General features: G+C 42.1%; 3 protein-coding genes across 3 annotated transcripts; 1 reads left to right on the top strand and 2 right to left on the bottom strand.

Moving 5' to 3' along the window:
• Positions 1–1,090: 1,090 nt before the first annotated feature.
• Positions 1,091–8,409, bottom strand: rnmt (RNA (guanine-7-) methyltransferase). Its single transcript, XM_057831930.1, has 3 exons — positions 7,726–8,409; positions 5,655–6,207; positions 1,091–2,005 (listed from the first exon to the last, which is right to left on the bottom strand). The coding sequence occupies exons 1-3, from the start codon at positions 8,148–8,150 to the stop codon at positions 1,658–1,660; spliced, it is 1,326 nt and encodes a 441-aa protein (XP_057687913.1). The 5' UTR covers positions 8,151–8,409; the 3' UTR covers positions 1,091–1,657.
• Positions 8,410–8,627: 218 nt separating this feature from the next.
• On the bottom strand, positions 8,628–14,684 carry LOC130913364 (histone H2A.V). The gene is made up of 5 exons (XM_057831928.1): positions 13,847–14,684; positions 12,968–13,045; positions 9,667–9,780; positions 9,445–9,574; positions 8,628–9,342 (listed from the first exon to the last, which is right to left on the bottom strand). Exons 1-5 carry the CDS (start codon positions 13,847–13,849, stop codon positions 9,281–9,283), a joined length of 387 nt encoding a protein of 128 aa, XP_057687911.1. The 5' UTR covers positions 13,850–14,684; the 3' UTR covers positions 8,628–9,280.
• A 106-nt stretch (positions 14,685–14,790) lies between these two features.
• LOC130913363 (transcriptional activator protein Pur-beta-like) lies at positions 14,791–17,166 on the top strand. The gene has a single exon (XM_057831927.1). The coding sequence runs from the start codon at positions 14,980–14,982 to the stop codon at positions 15,943–15,945; it is 966 nt and encodes a 321-aa protein (XP_057687910.1). The 5' UTR covers positions 14,791–14,979; the 3' UTR covers positions 15,946–17,166.
• Positions 17,167–22,211: the final 5,045 nt, after the last annotated feature.

Below are 22,211 nucleotides of genomic sequence, written 5' to 3'. Positions count from 1 at the left end.
GCAGCTATGCTTCGTCTGACCGATAGGTGTCTCCAAATTGAGATGATTGGAGATTTTTTAACCGAGGGAAAGACCCTAATCACTCATGGAGCACACATAAAATGAATTCTAAACTCATCCCACAATATTACTGCGTCACCAGAAAGAAATAGTCCCCATGAAAAGTCATAAAACACATCATTAAGACTGTGTGCAAAAGCCCAGTAAAATTCATCTAAGGGTGCTTTCACACGAGACCAAGGGGACACGGGTCCAGTTAGAGAGCTTATCTCACAGCAACACTTGCAAATGAGTTGTTGAAAAAGTTGCGCCAACTGAACTCTTCAAATGGCATCACGTGGACAAAAAGCACACTCGTTAATTGTACAAATAGAAGAGGAAATACCTCCCTCTTGGTGGTGGTGGGGGGGTTGTGATGCTGCGTGTTATGTTATATAGGTTGTTGTTACTTTTATTTTGCAATGATAATATAACCTAGTGTCTCATTTTTTTGATCAACTCAACTGTTTTGTGCAACAGATCCTTGTATACATGTAAGTTAAAAAAGAAAAAATGGAGCAAAGCATAGTGGCAGGGTAGCTCCCTACCGACTCGAGCGAACTGTAGTATATAATGCACGCATCGGGGAAAATTAGGCACGATCGCTCTCACCTTCGTGACTTTTCGTCCCGGAAGAGCGACACTCACGATACAGCCGTCCCGATGTCCGCGTGTCTCGGCTTCTGCCACTCTCACACGGTACGTTCAGCAACAGTATGTATCAAGTGCAACTGCTTAGCACAGCACAATAACAATCAATTGATCTTCTTTATATTGGACATTATTTTGGCGCTTCGGTCTTCTTATTTTCACAGAATGATAACTTGGAAAACCTTGAAGTTGTTACATTTATCATGATAAAAGTATCCCGTGTGGCATCACAATACCTATGCTAGGTAAACGACAAAGTTGGCCAACATCGGGATATTGCTTAAAAAATGATCGGACAACTTTAATTAAAATGTGTTCATATTATCATCAACAATAATGTTAAACAGAACAAAGAATCCAAATAAAACTGCATATTTAATAGTAAATATCAAGACAGGGCTTCTTAGATGATAGAGCTACATTTAATCAAGCTTACAATCCATGTTGAGAATGTTATTCAAGTGTTTTGGTGACAACACGCATACAAACACATTTGTGATTCTGCTTTGGCATGACATGAGTGCTTCAGTCAGCTACCGTTATCGGACGTTGATAAAGTTAGATCCTCACCCGGTCAAGCTTCACCTCATTTTGGAAATGAGTCCAAATGTAACAAACAAAACTTGACATCAGGTAGTGTCATTTAAACCAGAGAAGTGAGCACGCACTCCACAATTCCAGATATTGATATATAAAACGAAAAGATTGCCCCTTAAATGTTGTGGTCACAATTGATTATTTTGTAGTCGTTGTCCCAAAATTCAAGCCACATTTTTTTCTTTGTGTGTGTGCACACATTATACTTCATTTAAGGATACAAATGAGCATTTTCTGGTCAAAATGTTCCTGTGGTGACTAGTATTTGCTATGGCGTGGCCAGAAATGAGTGTTGTTTTTTTTATCTACCCCCTAATATTAATGTCTGGGGTTCTGTTCCTCGCAGTGGATTCTGGGATACGACCTCCCATCAGGACGTCTTCTGGAAGACGAAGACCAGGTAGATGCTCGCGGCTTCCCACTCAGACCTGCTGAGCGTACCCAGACAGATTCCGGCAGGACCCGCCCGGTCGCGGTGTCGGCGGGCGTGCCGGTACTCGTCCTCGTCTTCGTCCCGGGGCGCCGGATGCTCGTCGCGCTCGCCGGGGAACTCCTCCAGGGACGCCATCTTCATCATGAGGTGGCGGTGGTGGCTCAATTTGACCTTCTCGCGGAAGAACTCGGAGAAACGCTGCTTGCTCACCAGGCTCATGCCGTAATTCTTGGCCATGTGCTCAAAAAGCGGAAAGTAGACCAGGAACTCCGGGACATCCACCACCTGTAGTGCCCAATTGGGAAAACTGAGAAAATTCCATACTGAAATACTGATACGTTTTTGTGTAAAATGAAGTACATTTTGGACAATTTAGAGCGTAGGCTACAAAAGTAAATATGCATAGTTACTAGGGGTGTGACCATATTAGTGCTGCAAGGATTACCTCGAGTAATTTGATAGAAAAAAAAGCTTTGAATCAAATTTTGCCGCATCGAGGACTCGTTTAATTAAGAGTGGCGTCGTAATGGTTTGTTTTGAAGTATTAGTATCCTTTTTCGTATTTACTGTTTGATTGTTTGTATTCCTCTAACGTACCCAATTGAAAATAAATAGCATTTATATCATAGTTGAAGGAAAACAAGCAGAATATATTTGACATAGGGCATAAGAGATACATGATGCCTTCCGACCACGGAAGCCCAACGCGTGAGTGATGCAGCCGACTGAGCAAGATTGACGCTGACTATCAGGTGATGAGCAAGAAATCTACAAGCTCAGGTCTGCCAACCCCAAATCCTGCAATCAGCTCTTCAGGACAGTCCAGAACAAATGGCGGGACGTATTGTACTACCACAACACCCAATAACAAAAAGAACTCAACTAGTTTGATAGCTCAGCGCCTCTCAGACGGTGAGGCGCACCGATCCTCCCACCTCAGTTGCCTCATTAACCATGACACACGAACCTGACCGCCCAAATCTGCAACAGAAGACCCAAACACACCCTTCTTCCTGCCCACAGCCCGACCCGCGAGAGCCTTCAAAGAGAGTGAATGATGAACTAATTGTGGTCATTTTCCTCGGGAATCTTTTGTTGACGTGTGATTAGGGGTGCACAATATCCATGTTTTGAAACCGATATTGATAACTTCCTGCTCCTCAAGACAGATACGATAACCGATAATATATATACCGTATTGGCCCGAATATAAGACGATGTTTTTTGCACTGAAATAAGATTGAAAAAGAGGAGGTCGTCTTATAACTGCGGCCTAAAAAAAAAAAAAAAAAAAAAAAAAAAAAAACTGCGGCCTAGACATATACCCATTCACGACGCTGGATGGCGCCAGTCATCAATGAATCGAATGCTGAACGCGACTCGGGCGGCCAAAGCGAACCCCTGACACGAAGAAGAAAGTGGTAAGAAGGAAAAGAGAAGAAAATACCGGTAATAGAAGAGATAACCAAAAATGGAGAAACTTCGCGACACTTTGGAGAAAAGTGGGTCGAAGATTGGCCAGATTAACAGGTGTTCGGCCATTCCTTACTACGCGGCGAAACGTCCTACACAATGCTCAGGGCGCTTGCGTATGCATTCACACGCATGCGCACATCGGTTGGAAGCGGTGAGTACTCACTATTTTTGTTTTTATTTAGTTATTTAGAACCTTTTCACAGCCTCAAAGATACTTTTTGCATGTATTACCCTCTCATACTTTTAACCATTGTGTTTTTTTGTGTTAGCTTTGAAGCAGTTGACCACATTAGTCACGTAGCGTATTTAAACCGTCCTTATTTGATATAACTACATTTAAGTATTTTCTGCAGGCATTTCTTTAGTACGTTATTCCTGTATGCATCTAAACAAAACAAGTTTAGAGCGCACGGTAGTAATTTAGGTGTCAAATTCGACTAATGTAGGACGTTTCGCCGATGTAGCATATTTTGGCAGAACACCGGCAGCTGAGGAGAAGTTATGACGCAAACTTCAAGTTGATGGTGATAAATGAGGCGGTGTCTTCAAACAACTGCAAAGCGGCTGTGAAATATGGTGTCACAGAGTGTAATGTACGGAGATGGAGAGCTCAAAAAGATCGCCTAAAAAATGCTCACAGTCAGAGAAAAGCTTTCCGTGGTCGTTTCTGTATAAAAATTAATTTGGTGTTCAAAAAGTCTTTTTTCAAACTTGAGTCTTGAAAAAGAGGGGGTCGTCTTATAATCGGGGTCGTCTTATATTCGGGCCAATACGGTATATAATTTTCCAATGTATATTCACCCGAGTTTTTGAACACCTGTAGGTAAAAAAATACTAGTGGTTGATTCAGCTTAGACTTGCCTTTGACCGAACCAGAATTTTCATGATGGCATGAACATTATTATAATGAACAAAACAAAGACAGTAACAAACCTTTGCATACTGGAAAAACAGGAGTGGAAACAAACGCACAAATCCCATTCCGACACCGTGCCAAAAATATCAATAGGGCCGATAATATATTATGTTATCGGATTTATTGGGATGACGTCATAATTCCTATTATCGGACTGATAATTATCTTGCACCTCTACTTGTGGTATGGTGACCCTGGAATGAGTCCGCCTCCTCGCCTGGGTCTGTTGCTGTTTTGCCTTTCCGTTTGATCGCTGTCGACCTGAATAAATTGTCAACTCGTGTTTCGAAGCCTTTTTCCAGCTATCAAAATGGAGTCAGTACAAGGGGTTAAGACTAAGGTGAATGCGCGGAGTTCGGCCTTTTGGCCGGGATTCCGCTGGCCCGGGTCATTGGAGCTGTGTGCGGGTCCGGCAGTTCGGCTGGCGTGTTTCCGGCAATCTGGCTAAAAGGTCACATTCCTTCAGTTTTGAAAGTGTTGCATTGTTTTGTTGATTTGGGTGGACACATTGCCTTCTAGTGGCAAGAGTGAATATGCCAGAACTCCTCTAACATAGCTGAATCCAGCTGCTCCCTGTTAAAAACAACATAAGGTATGTTTTTGTTTGAGCTAATATATTTGTTTTATGCATTTGCAATTTAGTTCAGAAGTATATTTAGATTTTTTTGTGGGAATATGTGTTTAAGCAATTTGTTAAGAGGTTTAAAAAGAACAATAAAAATAAAAAACCTTTGTCATTTGATAGCATTTAAGCAAGCAGACTTTTGTTATGCAAGTTAGCCAGTTTCGTTGTACTTAGATCCTCATTTATTTATTTATTCATACTGTTTGAAGCTAAGCTCAGATGTTTGAAGTTAGTCTTAAATGCATTTTATTGCTCTTGTGAAATAAAAGTGCAATTTTGCATAGTTTGAAGAAACACTCAGGAATTTTGTGTTTGCATTTAAAACGCTTGTGAAAGTGTCATGTCCGAAGGCCAAAATAAGTATTATTGCAAGCATTAAACACTCGCTTCTTCTTCTTGTCCGACATATCCAAAAATGTATTCTGCAAGGCATAAAATGTTTGTCATCCGATGACTCGATTATTCCAACTAACTAAATAATAGATTCATCGATAGCTGCAGCATACTGTATATCAAATATCGCTATCCCAAAAGTTGGCCTGGGAGGGACATTCATTGTTGACGGCACTTCAAAGATGCCACGTGATGGAACGGGTCGGCGGTAGGACTTCCGACCGCAAGCTCGTGCGTGGTCACGTGGCTGTGCAGTTACGTCCGATCGGTATCGTGGATTATTTTTGCGACATCTCATAGACGAAAGTGGTGGAGCTGCTGCGCTTGCAAAAAAACTAAAGGGACTTTCCAACTGTAGCGTAGCCCAAAGTAGCAAGGACTCATGTCAAAAGTGTGGCATTGTGTGGTAAAAAGTTGATTTTTTTCTCCCAAAATGAAGTCAATGTAACGAGTGACTCCCCACCTCAGTGACAGGACGGTGCAAGAACCAAAGCAAAAGAAAAATGTGAAGCTATATACTTTACCTGCTCCAAGTTGAAGTGGTACTGGCACCCAAAGAGCGGGTATCGGCCCCGTTCCCGGAAAGACACCCGGAAAACGTCGTTGCCGAAAGAGAGCGAATCGGAGGACTCCAGCCGCTTGACCAGCTCGTAGGCGTCCGGCGTGGTTCCGATGAAGAATCCGCCGGGTTTGAGACGCTCGCAGGCGTTCCTCAGCATCATATTGGCCTTGGCCTCGCTTTCGAACGAGTAGTGGTACACGAACTGGCAGCTGCAGATGTCGAACGTCAGGTCGGGCCGGTCGTACTTGTCGGCGAGGCGCTCCTTGGTGCAGTCGCCCGTGATGAACTGGGCGCTGAACGCTTGGCGGTCGCCGCGACCCTTCCTCCGCATGTACTCGTAGCGGTCGCGGCACTGCTCCACCGAAACGTCGGCGATGTCGGCGCACACCAGGTGAGAGATGCCGCCCTTGCGCCATTTGAGAAGGTCGCCGCCCTTTCCGCAGCCCAGGTCCAGGACAGAAATTTGCCGTTGGCCGGCGTCGCGAACCTTCTCCACGGTCTCGCCGATAAGGACGCTGAGGACGGATAGGATCTCGATCAATGCCGCGATATTACCTGAGCAAATTTGACCCCGTTATATAAGTCTGCTCATCGCCGGTCGGTATGATGAATCACACAGACTGTGGAAAATCCACAAAATTCTGACGTAGGATTTTTTTCGTGGGGTGTGACTACAACTGTCATTCCGACGACGACGACGAATCTTGTCTGTGGACAAATTCAAAATTACGGCTATGATGAAATGACATCACGTAGTCTCAGGGGGAAACTAATCTATCCTCCAATCCTCTAACGACAACAGAATGTTATGGTTACACATACAAACGCCTAAATATGAGTGTGAATGTTTTATATGGCAGAAAACACAGACAAGACTGAAAAAACAAGTTTCTGCTCTTGCACTCCTCTTTAAAAGAAACTGCTGTATTTTAAGCCAAAACAACTGTTGTATTTCATACAACAATATGCTGCCATAGCAGATTCATGGCGCATTAAGCCTTCAAACTATTTTCAATTTGTCCGTTTTACACTGAAATCCCCCGTTGACAGATGTCGCGCAACCGCTTTTGTTTCAACCCAGCCATAAAACAAAGACAATTAATTATATTATTCAAAATGTCTGTCATCTCTAGCTTTGAATAATGAATTGATGTCTAATATTTCGTAGAGAACAAAAAAAAGACTAAGGAATTATTCACACGCATAACTTTTAAACAAATTATGTCACGAAGAAAATAGCGTCTGTAAAAAAGTCATAGATATCTACCTGATAACTATCGCTTCATTTTGATTTTTTTTGTTACTGTTGCATTTTCTCCGATATGTTAGATGATAAATAATCGATCCAAACAAAGAAAATTGAAAAATTAAAAAAATTTAAAAAAAAAAAAACATTAAAAGACTAAATATATGAAAATCTCGACCACTCCTTGATGTCTGCGATTTCTGCATCGTGACCCTTGTTATATGACCGTGTTTCACCCATAAAATTCCCCCAAAATTCAGCTGTGGCCATTCACAGCTGTGTTTTGACACTCAGTGATCGATGCTACATGCAGTTTCGGGATCGAAACAAGGTAAGTACGCGATAATATCTCGTTGAAGTCGTGGCGTCTTTAATTGTACTCTCGCGAGCTCTAACCCCCAGACAGGGTTTCGCTGTTTATTTTTTTAAAATGCCCTCCTGTTCAAAATTGTTCTTCTCCCAGAAAATTGACATTTAAAGCTTTCCAATGATGTATCACACATGCATATCGGACAATTTTGGCCAAATTGGGGGGTCTCAGAGCGGAACTTTAAGTTACCTGAGTGTTTTCCGGAATATACATTTTCAACTATGTCCTCCATTTTGACCTTCTGGAAGTGGTCACCCTAACTCAGACTAATGTATTTCGTCCATAAAAGGAAAACACTGCACCGAATACTTTTTTGACTTGTACTTGAGTACATTTTTGGGATTTACTTTGATATTAGCCAGCCCAGCACGACTCCCGCTTGATTAAAATTGTTGACGAAAAGAAGAATAGAAAAACCTTTTAATCCAGTTGTTGAAATTCCGCATGTAAAAGATGCGACTTTGACTCCTTGCAGCCAGTCCGACCTCCTGGATCCGGTTGTAGTGGTTGGCCACCTTCGTATTGTGATCGACCTCGCTTATCTTGGCCGTCATGGCTTGGAGCGCTTCGTCGTCCCCATCGTGTTTTCTCTTCAAACTCGCCATCTCCTCCTTTGTACCGTCGCCTAAAACGGCCATGTTTGTTTGGTTTACGCCGGTATTGTGATCGACCTCGCTTTCGGCTATCTTGGCTTGGAGCGCTTCGTCGTCCCCATCGTGTTTTCTCTTCAAATTCGCCATCTCCTCCTTTGTACCGTCGCCTAAAGCTGCCACGTCGTCCCCATCGTGTTTTCTCTTCAAATTCGCCATCTCCTCCTTTGTACCGTCGCCTATAGCGGCCATGTTTACGCCGTCTGAAGACTTGGCGCATGCGCGTTATACTGTTTCCAGGTTGGAAATAATCATATCCGGGTGTGTAAAGGAGGACTCCAATCTAGCGAAGTAAGAGTAGCGGTCTTTCTCGACTTTCTTCTTCACAAATCTACTCAAGGAAAAAGTATGGTGTGGTAAAACTACTCTTAAAATTGAAGAAACACCCCTCGCTGTCAATTCAGAATTGTCTTTTATTGACAACGAGGGTGTTTCTTCACGAGGGAACCAGCAGGAGCAACACAACAGCTGATAACACCACTGATTCTCCCCTCACCAGTAGGAATGATATTGATGCAGGCAGGCGCTGCCCCCTAGTGGCCAGTGGCACTCTTCAAAAATGACATTTTAAATGCAGCGCTTTGCTCCTAAATGATCATTTATTATCATTTTAAACTAATGCTCAGCATTTTGAAAGTATTCTTTGCATACGGGAAAGCATCTCTCAAGTCCAGATTGCATACAAAGGGTGCTTTATTCAGACAAAAAAAGACAACACAGCTTAATAAAAAAGTTAACTCGTTCATTACAAGAATGTCATGGCATTTGATTCAAGTTGCGCGTATGCACAGACAGTACATTTGAGTGTCAAAGCCCTGCTGAGGTTAAGTAAAAATAGCAACTTTGAATGTGTAAAATACATATATGTGTGTCACGTATGTCACATAGGGGTGGGGGCATGTGATCACATTGTTCAAGTTTAAAATACATGTAAGCAAACGTGATTTCTTTTCACTTCAGCGACCTAAAAAACAAATACTTTTTGTGCAGTACCAAAGCACCGCTGCACATTTTGGCCGTTACAGGAAATGACCACAAAACAAATTGGCATCATATAAAAAAAAATACTTTTGAACAATTTCAGTATAAAACAGAGCAGGCCAATCAAATATATTCAACGTCTCCATTTTGACATCCACAACTCCCCTCGCTCAAGCGTACAAAACATTTTTAGTTGTTAAGTGATTCTAGTTAGGTGGGTAAGTAGAAAGAACAACACAAACACAAAACAATCACTCTTGGTTTGCTATCATCGACGACATCATAACAATAGTAAAAAAACAAATCTCTGGTCTGAGGATGGCAGTCCGGTAAACGCTCTTCTACACGGTCTTCTGCTGGCCCTTCTTTCCGATGAGGGATTTGTGGATGTGGGGGATGACGCCTGCATCGCCGCAAAGTGCACACGTTAAACCAGACCCACCATTTCAAATCGGAAGGAACAATTTGAACGATACGGACGGAGAGTTGCCCGTGCGATACTCACCTCCGCCGGCAATGGTGGCCTTGATGAGCGAGTCCAACTCCTCATCTCCGCGGATGGCGAGCTGCAGGTGGCGAGGAGTGATGCGCTTCACCTTCAAGTCTTTGGACGCGTTGCCCGCCAACTCCAAGACCTGAAGAACAGAAGACATTTCAAATATAAACCATACGCGCGCGCGCAAAGGACGCCACCACACAAAATAACACACCCACACAAACTGCTCACTTCAGCTGTGAGGTATTCTAAAATGGCGGCGCTGTACACGGCGGCGGTGGCTCCGACGCGACCGTGGCTGGTGGTGCGGGTCTTCAAGTGTCGGTGGATACGTCCGACTGGGAACTAGAGGTTGTGGAGGAGGACAATCATTTTTTAGCCTTTAAAAGCTACATCGAAATATATCCACTAGAGATCTAGTGATTATTAGCAGTTTGAGGGGCCAATGACCGATTTTTTTGGAGTTGATATTTATTTGCAGTAAAAATGTTTAAAAAAAAAAAAAAAAGTGAACAATGCAAACTTTATTGAAATGCCTAAAGCATGTTTACTGGATCACACAAATAGAAAATGAGAAGCACCTGAGTTTCCTTGATTCAGAAACATATCTTATAAAGTTGAACAAAAGGTTAAATAAATAACTCTCAGAATTTTTTCCACAGAAAAGAAAGCCCTGATGACGTATCCTTGAGCAAAACACGGAACCCCACGTTGCTCCTGGTGCTGCGTCACAACAATATGTAGTTGAGGATATAGAGTGAAGCCCCTTGGGGGCCTTAAAAAGGTGGAAAGGCGCAATACAAATGCAACTTCATTTACCACTACGTTTAACCAATCAGAGGACGGAGTGAATACTGGAGGTGTACGGAATTTCCGATTCTTAGATTAGTCGCGATTCGGCCGTGGAAGATTCGAAAACGATTCACAAACATCCAAATTCCGATGATTGAAAGAAGTCAAGTAAACAGCGGCGTTAGCAGCACATGTGTAGAAAACTTGATGCGAAATGACAGACTTGCTGGCGTTAGTAAACAGCCGCCATCTTAAAGCCGTAGACTTCTCTGGAAGGCTGTTGTAGCAAACCTTCCAAGCGAACCTGATAAACTTTTTATCCAAAATACCCCTAAATCGGCAAAATCTTGACTTGAATCTATCTTTAAAAAAGTTTTAAAACTTTGACATGTCAAAAGTAGACAGAAGGGAAATAACGGGAGCAATTTTAACAACTTGATTCACAACATTAAATGAATTGAATGTAGATTAAAGCTGCTGATACAGAATGGGGACTTGGGTACTTTATTTACTGTTTTGAACTGTTAACTTGATACTGAAATAGTCGTTTATGTGAGCTTGAGAGGATTTTTGTAACTAATGTACAGCACTAGCAGATAATAGCTGGGTGGGTGCATCAATAATCCATTTATAATCGAATTGTAGCCTCTGAATCGTAATCCAATCGTTAGGTGCCCAAGATTCCCACCTCTAGTGAATACTAGTGCATCTCAGTTGAAAAAAACAACAATTTTCAATCGATTCTTTCTATCGGCTGGTCGGATTAAAAAAAAAAAAAAGGCAGGTACATGTCAGATTTCCACATTTCGGCGACGATAATCAGCCTATGCTCTAATATGCACGCTATAAAAGACTATAGACACACCCAGAGCTTCCACCTCTTCAACCTCTTCCAAGCGCTACCAGCCAAAACAAACAGACACCGTTTCTTTCCAAGAACTGTCACCATTACTCGAGTTTGCATTGAAATGATGTCACTGTCATTGCACTGCTAATGCCACAACGTTATCATGCAGATGAATTATCACACGTTATATTCATACTATAGGTTTCATACTCATTCACTTTTCTCTAACTTACTTGTCTGCATATGTGGGCATTGATCTACACACCTCACAGTAAACTAGGGCTGCAGTTATCGAATATTTTAGTAATCGACTGAAAATTCTATCGATTAATTGAGTAATTGGATAAAACCTTTTTTTTTTTTTTTTTTTTTAGGTAAAGAGCAATTCTACATATACATGAGAAAAAAATACATTTAATCCAATATTGAACCATTTTTCAGTCAATCAATGTCTTTATTTTCGATGTACATTGTTGAAAACAGCCAACAATTGCATCTAAGATGTGACTAGAAAAAAAAATTCACTGCTTTCACTCAAAAAACTTCTAGACCTTTATATATATATATATAAACATATTTCTTACCTAAAAATGTAATTACACTTGATAACACACATCACTTGAAAGCTATGTGTTTTTCCCACGTGTTTCAATTTAGTTTCCATTTGTGTCCTTTTTATATTATTTTTAAGTTAAGTTTTAAGTTAGTCTAAACTGTAAGTACTGGTAGGATTTGGAGTTTTTGCAGTGCTCAAAATAAATGTATGATACCTGCTGTATTGGAGCACATTTATTCAGCAATGACTACTGAGCTAAAACTGACAGTTAGCTTTATTATGTTTTCATTTTACACCCTCATCACTCTACAGCGCTATGTTTTTACAGATTAAATAAAGCCTGTATGTAAGACACGTTAGCCATGCATCAACAGTGGGCATAATCAATAGAAACCTAGCCCTCCGAAGGGCTAACGTTACGTGAGCATGGGACAGTAACATTATATTTATTGGCGATGAGAAGTCTCCTGCTTAAAGATGGCGGCTGTTTACTAACGCTGCCCAGACGCGGCCGAGTCTGTCATTTCGCATCTAGTCCTAAATGCATGCTATATCTATGAGACGCATCGGACACTACCTGATGCCAAACTAGCATCATGCAGGCGTAGTCTTTAGCAATGTTGGCTTAGTTTGTAGTGGCTGTCGGCTGCCGTAAGTTTTTATTTTTTATTGCTTCTTCCTCTACGCACGTCAGCGCGTTTTCCGGGCAAAACTGGATGCTTAGAGCTGGCAAAATTAAACGATTCCTCGAGGTGAATAAAATTACTCGGATCAGTTTTTAAACTCGTGTTACTCGAGTATTTGTTGTCTCATCGGAGCCAAGCCAATTCCAGCTGTCTCGGCACTGGGGCTGAAACATTTCTTTTCATATTGGATTTCGCTTTTCCTCAACTCTTCCGGTAACTGTCTCTTTCTTGAGTGGTCTTTCTTTCCCCCTGGTGCTTGGCCAGGTGCTGGGGTTTTCAGAAAAATGTCGTCTTGTAGTACAACGTTAGGTGGATACTGAGATACTGACAATCAACTAGCAGCATTAATCAGGTTGCGCGCGATCGAGCGAGCGAACGAGGTGTTTACACCTCACGAAGCGCAACGGCTGGCTGCATGGACTGTAAGGTTGTCTTTGATCAGGATAGTGTAACATCATAAAAAAAAAATGAAACCACTGGGAATTCATGAGAAAAGGTTTTGGTTTTTTTTTTGAATCAACGCATTATTTTTCCTGGCCTCACTGGACCAGTGGTTGGAGGATTCTGGTGGCCCTGACTGTTTTAAATATTGATATTGTCGACCCCTGTCTAAGGCTCCTGTCTGAAAGTGGGATGTTACGAGTCACTCACCTGCAAACCGGCCCTCTGTGAACGGGACACCGCTTTGGCCTTGGCTTTACCGCTGTCTTTTCCTGCCTTGCCACCAGCCTGTAGATATTGTTCATTCACATTATCAGGAACATACACAAAACACTTGTTAGTTTGAATGAAGAAAACAAAGTTGGCACTCAAATCTGGCTGTTTGTTTTCCCACCCAAAACAATGCATCAAGGAACACATAACACTTTTTTCTCCAAGCAATTCTGGTTGTGAAATCGCAAGCAAAATGAATGATCACGCCGAGCTTTCTAGGCACAACTTTCTACACTACTACTACTACTAATTGGAGCTTTACAAAATGATACTTAATGATTGTTATACAGTAGTGAGACAAGTGTGGCACTTGTATTAGCATGAGATTGTGACAGCTGTGAAAACCTCAAATTATATATATATAAAAAATAAGTACTGTAACCAGAAAATACACAATAAAACTAGAAATAATATATATAAGATTAGGAAATTCCTAGGACAAATGAAATTGTAAAACACAAAAATGTTTGTCGATTTTAATAAATGCAACACTTCAAAACTGATGTAGCAGCACCTAAAATGAAAATATTAACCAACAGAGTTGCCAACCCAAAATCTCCTTTGTAATGTAACAGAAAACCGTTATAAAATAAAAGTGCGCTTTATTCTTTAATGAAAAGCCATTTGAAAATAACACTTAGAATATGATCTCGGACTCTAGGCGTCTCCGTTCATGCTAACAGTATAGCGGGTACAGTTAGCCAAACACCTAGTAATTCTAAGCGGGACTTTCTTGCGAGTTACGAGGAATATTCATTTTCATGAGTACACCTCCGTCCCGCTGCGTGCTTGTTATACTAGTTGAGTCGTACGTACCATTTTCCACTGCTTGATTTGATTGACGCACCGAGATGGTTGCGATTATTTCAGATAAATTCCCAGGGTTAAGAAACAATAACGACCCCTTTTCACAAGTATTTTTTTTTGTGAGGAAAGTCGTATTGGGAGCCTAGGCGTCCAACCAGATTGCGCGTTGTTCCTCCAAGTCTTCTATTTGACCAATCAGCGCGCAGTTTGCACAGTGTTCTCCCATCCCCCCAACCGACTGTACTCCCGCCTGTCTTTTGCACACGTCAGGTAGGCGGTTCTTGGAACGTGAGTGTACTTCCAATGGGCGTTCACAATCACTTCGACAGTCAACAGAATTAGCCAATGGAAGTACAAATAAACTAATATGAGGTAGATTGGCAATAGTGGAGCCCAATCAGTATTCAGTACCTAGAGTAGACGGGACTTGGCCCGGAAGGCCTTCCTTTGTCCTAAAATACAATATTTTAGTTGTCCATTTAAAAAAAACTTGACAGCTAAAACTGTACATCAGTGTTAAAAAGAAACAGTGCGACTTGAGCACGTGGTCGTTTTCGACGGTAAATAAAATAAACGCAAAGCGGCTCAAAAAGGGTCGATGACGTTGCACTTGACGGACAAGGTACTCAGCGAATAGGCATTACGAGATGGAAGCTTCGTTAGGATTGGCAAAAGTGACGACCAATCTGGATTCAGTATCCAGTTATTTCTTTCAAGTAGGCAGGATTTAGACTGGGGCACAATTTTCTGAAAAATGTACAAAATACACATTATAGGACTTGATAATTGTGTATATCACGTGTGGATACGAAGCCTTTTCAAATGTGCAGGTTTAGCGCACAGCTATAAACACTGCTAAATTGTTAAAACACCCTCTTGTTGCGTAACACTTCACTTTAACGTAAATGCGATACACGCTGCGGCGTCACTGAGGGGGGGGGGGGGGGGGGCGTTAACGTTCAACTTGAAGGGCAAGGGAATCCACGAACAGAAAGGCAAGATTTGAACCTATGCAAGGATTGGCAACCGTGGCGCCCAACCAGCGTCCAATATCCGGCGTCCGATTTCGTTCTTCCGCGAGCTAGCGCTCGCATAGCGGGTGGGGGTCAAAGATACGCAGAGACGGGCTGCTGGTGGCGAAGATGGCGGACGGGGACAGTGGAAGTGAGCGCGGAGGAAGCAGCGGCGGTGGCGGCGGAGGAGGAGGAGGGGGTGGCGGCGGAGGTGGTAGCGGTGGCGGCGGCGGCGGCGGCTTCGGGCATTACCAGCGGGAGCCCGAGACGCAGGAGCTGGCTTCGAAGCGGCTGGACATTCAAAACAAACGCTTCTACCTTGACGTGAAGCAAAACGCCAAAGGCCGGTTCATTAAAATCGCCGAGGTCGGCGCCGGGGGCTCCAAGAGTCGGCTGACGCTGTCCATGTCGGTGGCGGCCGAGTTCCGCGACTACCTCGGGGATTTCATCGAGCACTACGCCCAGCTGGGGCCTAGCACTCCGGAGCAGATCGCCCAGTCGGCGGGCGGCGATGACAGCGGGCCTCGGCGGGCTTTGAAGAGCGAGTTCTTGGTGAGAGAGAATCGCAAATACTACCTCGACCTAAAGGAGAACCAGCGGGGTCGCTTCCTCCGCATCCGCCAGACGGTCAACCGAGGCCCGGGCTTCTCGGTCGGCGCGGGGGGCATCCCCGGCATGCAGGCCGGCCAGACCATCGCCTTGCCGGCCCAGGGCTTGATAGAGTTCCGCGACGCCTTGGCCAAGTTGATCGACGACTACGGCGGCGACGACGACGAGCTGACCGCCGGCGTCGGCGCGGGAGGGGCGGTGGGCTACGGCGACCTCCCGGAGGGCACCTCCATCATGGTGGACTCCAAGCGTTTCTTCTTCGACGTGGGCTCCAACAAGTACGGCGTGTTCTTGCGGGTGAGCGAGGTGAAGCCCAGCTACAGGAACTCAATCACGATACCCTTCAAGGCCTGGGCCAAGTTCGGCGGAGCGTTCAGCCGCTACGCCGAGGAGATGAAGGAGATCCAGGAGCGCCACCGGGACAAGGGCTTCGAGCGCCGGGCCCCGGCGGAGGAGTCCGAGGGCGACGACGTGGACGACGATTGACGGACGAACGACTCACGGATAACTTTGTTTCTTTTCATACTCCAGATGACAACAGCTGGGAGATAAACGAGAGCGAGAGAGAGGAGCGACCATTACCTGCATGACGAATCGGAACTATTTTCAAACGCGGAAGTCAAATGAAATATCTAAAACTGAGAATTTAGTGTCTATATAGTGCTATATAACAAGAAAAAGCTTAGGTGGATGTTCTAGAAAAAGTCCTGTATATGAGATGCCTCTATTGATTGAGAATATCTATATATGAATAAATATACATTGATTGTACATTTGATAGAAGTTCAGCTCAAGACAGATCACTGCGGTTGTATTTCCTGGTTAAAAGCCCATCAGAGGAGCTCACCTGACTTGTAGTCTCAGACAGAAGATGCTCTTTACTGGAGAGCCAATCAGAGGAGCTCACCTGACTTGAAGTTTGTGGCCCCCCACCCCTGGTGACGAACTGGCGTTCATTTACACCCGAGGTTCCACTTTCTGCTCGAGAGCAAATCAAACACTCAAGTAGGTTCTGGATCCCTGGCAACAGAGTCCATTCCTCTGTGAAAGGGTTGCAAGCACATACTTTACCGGCAAAAAACAAAACGATGGCTGTCCTCCTTACCCCAGCCTTGGGAAGGTCATTTTGACTACAGAGTTGACAACATTGGCGCAACCCAATTTTTTCTGGGGCTCTCCAGTCCTGTGGGAGTTTTATTTGTGCGCGCGTGACATCCACGCTAACTAATGACAAGCCTCCACCCGATTGGCTCCCCAATTTTCAGGTTTATTGTGGTCCTTGTTAGATTAGGTGCTTTTGGGGGGGACACAACAAGGGTGCTGTACTAAAGTATTTAAAAATAAGTATACATAGAATTATTTTTCAAAAAGAGTTTTATTGAATTACGTCTCAGAAATGTAAGACCTTTATTATAAAAGTGGCCTATTAAAAAAAGATTTTTATTTCCCAGAAAGCAGGGTTTCCCAAACCGAGGGTCATTCTGGATCATGGCAGGGTGTTCATGTTCTAGTGCTGTAATGTATGTGCTGTAACATTTGATATGTTAATATTGGATAAGAAAGTACATGCTGTCTATGGAGTTGGCAATCCACAACTTTGATGAAAACCACAATATTTTCCCCCCTTTTTTGACAAAGATTTGTCTTCATCTTGGAACTGTATAATGCTATTCTTGTAAAACATAAATTAACGACTTTTAAAGAAAAGACCTGAGCGTTTTTCTTCAGTCAAGACTCGATTCTATTTATGTATTTTTCTAGAAATATTAGATGAAAAGAGTCTCTTGTAACATTGCGAAAAGAAAAGAAAAAAAAAAAGATCTTGGCAGGTAAACTCAATTTATTATTTCCCAAAGTAGGACATTTCTCAAAAATGTTGCAACATCTTCTCAAAATAAAATTCTCATGAAACACTATTTTCTCAAAATATATTGTAATTGAATGATCTTGTTCAATGTTAATAACTTGATGGCTTTAGTAATGTGACTATTCTTATAACAACACTACTTTTTCATAACAATGATAACTAGGGAGTCGATACGGATACTATTTTTGGAGTGTCGGACCATATCAGATTTGGTGACGAGATGGGATCCGATCCGGTAGTGGCGTGTTTTCAGTACCGCGGTGCTTCTCGACTGCTGCCGAGGCAAATATGTCCGCTGAGTGAGACTACTGCTCTTTGAAAACGAATTCTAGTAACGTTCAGAGCTTGGTTTAACGCAAAATATAGAATTTATTGCATTATTTTTACCGGTCTAAAAATATTGGGATCGGATCGGTATTGGCAAAACATATCTTGTAAAAACTGATTGGAAGTCCAAAAAAATTCAGCATTGCAACACAAACTAATAAAGAATATTTTCTTGTATCAAAGTAAATACATAACAATTTTGTCACGATTCAACATTTTTCAGAAAAAATACTTGTTGTGTGATTGAATCCCCACAACTAGGCATGTGACGGTATGATAACTTTATGCAAAAATTTCCCGATATTGCAATTACAGCTCTAAGATATTTTGTTTTGATTATTTTCTGGGTTACAAAAAAAAAAAAAAAAACTTCTCTATTTAACAGAATTTTTATTTTAACATATTATCAAATTGGTAGAATAAGTACAAGTATAATGTTAAGTTAAATAAAATAAAATACTATAAATACAATTAAATTGGCGTGCTAATTAGCCATGTTATCTGCATCGTTAACAAGTATGTTTTACCACTGCTAGACACACTACACATGCTGGAGTTAACTCTTGGAGCTAGTTGGAAACATTCATGACAGCGTTTACAAACTTTTCATTTTGTATAAATGTGAAATAATATTGCAGATATTGCCTTCATTGGTAGCCACCCCCCGTAAACAAGTTTTACATCTCGGTTGGCCCGCCTAAGCCGCAACTGTCTGTACCGTTCCTGTACCCGAAGTACTCCCATACCAGCGACTTCATTTTCTTTGAGGGGGGAAAAAGTTCAGGTGTTTTATGTCCTCCAACCAACACTGACACTAAGCAAAAACTTAACGGGTTACGGTTGAACCCTGCATTTTTGGGACATAAAAAATAGCTAATAGCATAGGGACGGTATGACGGAAATTTTTTTCGGTTTTGAAACCTTGACGTTTTCATATCACGGTATACCTTAAAACCGGTAACCTGCACATGCCTACCCACAACACTAAACCCTACTTAAAAAGTACAACTTTCTACTAAACGCGTGGTAAAAATGTGACTAAAGCAATGTTATATACTGTATAATCTCAGTGGTTCTTGAGCAGACTTGGTTTGATCGAGCCCCAGGGGTTCAGTGGGTTAGTCTCGAGTTCGGCGAAGGTTAGGATACGCAATGTCCCATTTTCGTGCACTGTCTAAATCTTGGCAAAGTGACATTTTACAGAAGGTTTTGTACATGGTTTGCCCCAAATGTAAAGACTTTCTTTCATTTGCTAGTCCTCAGAAACTGCTTTGCTCAGTGGAAGGTAGACTTGCACTTGATATAAGGTATAAAAGACTTGTTGATTCAGATTTAACACATGCTGTCAAAATGGGTAGAAATTTGCTTCCATATGAGCTTGCCAGCTTAGAAATATTTGACAAAAAATCTCATGTGTTTGGTGAATGTGAAACTCGTGGGGTTCGCTACCTTTAGCAAGATCAAGAACCACTGATAAACTGTATATTTTAGGGATGTCCCTAATCGGATCGCATGATTGGAAATCGGGCCACATAGCCAAATTTTCGGAGGATTGGAATCGGGTGAAAAAAATTGGGTTTTTAAAATGGATTTATTTGTTTTTATATGTTAAGGGGCAACAAAATATTCCACATGCGGCTGTTGCGGGAAGCTAACGTTCAAATAGCAACGAGCGAGAGTGATCGTTTCTGTGGTGCGGAAATTGTTTTTTCTGCTCTCGGATCGGCAGATCCTCAAAATTGAGTAACCCGGCGGATTCGGGTGATCGGGACATCACTAGCATATACAGTATATGTACAGTACCACCAGCAATATTACGGCTTTATCCGTTCAACATTTCGGGTGACAACAATGTGTCCTGTAATAGTTATTGTTCTTTATTTTGTTATCGCAGTAATGACTTTTTTTGTTTGGGAAACCCTGCCTGCCTATGCTTTGAACAGATTGCTACTAAAAGAGTGTTTGTTTGATAGCAGCACTTGACTGTGCTTTATTTGTCACCACAAAAAAAAAAAAGAAATTACCACCACCACTGTTGACTTATATTTTTCCTTTTTTTTCCTGCATGCATGATCTCTTGTTGCCCTTTTCTTTCTTTTTTTTTCTTTTTTTGGGGGGGGGGGGTGTACTTCAATAATATTTATCCTTTATTTGGTGGGGGGGGGAAAAACAAGCATCACTCATCTGTCCCATGTCGTTGTACCGCCTCCTTTCCAAACCTTTTTTTCCCCTCTCATTAAACCACAGCAGAAAATGTCACATGAAACAACACCCGGGAGCAATAGTTTTGTTATTTTGTGTTGATTTTTGATATATGTTATGGCTAAAGATAGACCACAGAATGACATCCTTCTTCCCGTACTGTGTTCCGTGAAATGGCAGCTGTTTTCAGTCATGTGTTTTCTGCTGTAAAAGTTATTTTCAACGACAAATGGTGATGATAATGATGATGATGATAATAATAATAAAAAAAAAAAAAAAAAAAAAAGTATTTTGCTGAAGACCAGTGTTGTTTTTAGTAGCCCTTTTCATCTTCGTCTTTTGAAGGAAAATACAAATCTTTGCCTAGTTTTTGTCGATGAATACTCATGTTGTTTTCGTCTGTAAAATTCAAAAGTTTTAATCGAAATGTAAAACAATTTGGAATGAAGATTGACAGACGAGCACATATTGTAGCGTCTAAAAGCACAACGCCAACTTGGTGATGCCGATACACATTATTTTCAATGAATTATAACCAGCTGGACGCCACGAACGGCACGGAGAAAAAAAGTTACCCGAGGAGGACACACGCCACTCTATATGCTAACGCTAAAGCAAGGGCATAGGTTTGGTCTCAACATTGGTAGGGACGCCATAACAGCATAACCTGCATATACACTTTTTGCTGGGGACGGGACATTAATAACACCAAACAGATTGGGTGAATGGGGGGTCAGGGCTACATTCCTCACGAATATGCTGATGCCTACGTAAAAATGAAAAAAGTTAAAATGGTTATTTCCAAGGGAGAAATTGGGGGAAATCCCCCTTCGTCATATAAAGGAAATTTGCAGTGGGTTTTTTTGGTGTGTGCTATTTATTTTTTGGGGGGAGGGGAATGTCTGCATATTTTAAATGAATGATGGATCAAATAAATGCACAGTGAAACACATACTGTACAGGGGGACACTTATTTCTAAGCTGCTTCCTACTCGAGTTTTGCAGGTTAGCAAGTTCACACAGTTTAATGTTATGCTAACTGTGATACAGGTCGGACTTTCAGTAGTCAAATTAGTGGCGTGTTCCCCACCTCCACAACACTGACATCTACTTATAGTGGCTGCTGCTGCTGCTGCGGGCTGATAAAAAAATTCTAAAATCCCTCTTCTTTGAAGGGGGTGGAGGAGGCGGCATGTTGACATGTATTTCTGTCAGGGTTGTGTGAGTGTGCGTGTTTGTGTGTTCTAGTCATCGGCCAATCAAACGTGCGTTTGAGGGGTCTAAATGGACTGGCACATTCAGCAAGTGAAAAGGGGTGAATGTAAGTCTGAACATAATGAAAATACAGTAATTCACTTCATAATGGAAGGGTCAGTTCTATTCTTACAACATATGTGAAGACATTATAAATTATTATCATTAATAATTATCATCAATTATAATCATTACATATTTCAAATAAAGTTGCTTAAAGGTTGGTAGGGACAAGTTGAGCATCCTGAAACGTTGCCATTGTTATGTCCCTATGCAAACCAACGCCCTTGAGCTAAAGGTTACATTTGGTGTGTGATGATGACTCAGCACAGACCTTTGAAGGCTAAAGCATATTCTCTCTTACCAAGATGAGAAAACAAAACTTACTGAGTGTTTGAAAACAAGCAAGCCTGGCGCGCAGCCTAGCTTGAAAGACTTCCTAACCACTGCTGTGAGAGAGAAGCATGAGTGACACAACCCAAACACTGCTGCGATGCAGGCTAACGAACGACTCGTACAACGTGTGACATATTGTGAACATATGACAGTAACTATGTTGCGTTTTCATATCGTCACATTTTAGTCTCCCGAGATACATTTTTATCTCGTAAAAATTGTTTGATGACAAATTATTTTCACAAGCGTCATCGTTGACGAAAACGAAAACGCTGAGGACGTGTCCCCCCCCCCCCCCCCCCCTCCAAAGCAGACACGTGCCGTTTGTCTTGCAATATTGATTAAATGAAAAATAAATGTTAAATGCGAATACATATTGGTCAGCCGATATATCGGGCCAATATGGACTATCTTCAAGATTGGCCATTTGCTACTATATAGCAGATATAATCAAAGAATTTGCGTTGCCTGTTTGGGTGCTGATCGTTCGACCGCTCGTATATACAGTGGTATGAAAAGGTATCTCAACCTTTTGAAATTCATCATATTTCTGCAAAAATAAAATCACCATCAAATGTAATCTGATCTTTGTCAAAATCACACAGATGTAAAAACAGTGTCTGCTTTCACTAAAACCACCCAAACATGTATAAATTGAAGTCAGGTGATGAATGCTTTAAAAGCTGACCTGCCCACTATAAAACAC

This window comes from Corythoichthys intestinalis, chromosome 3 (assembly GCF_030265065.1).
Source record: "Corythoichthys intestinalis isolate RoL2023-P3 chromosome 3, ASM3026506v1, whole genome shotgun sequence".
NCBI lineage: Eukaryota > Metazoa > Chordata > Actinopteri > Syngnathiformes > Syngnathidae > Corythoichthys > Corythoichthys intestinalis.
Note: the sequence above shows the minus strand (reverse complement) of the source record. Positions and strands in the feature narration are given on the sequence as shown.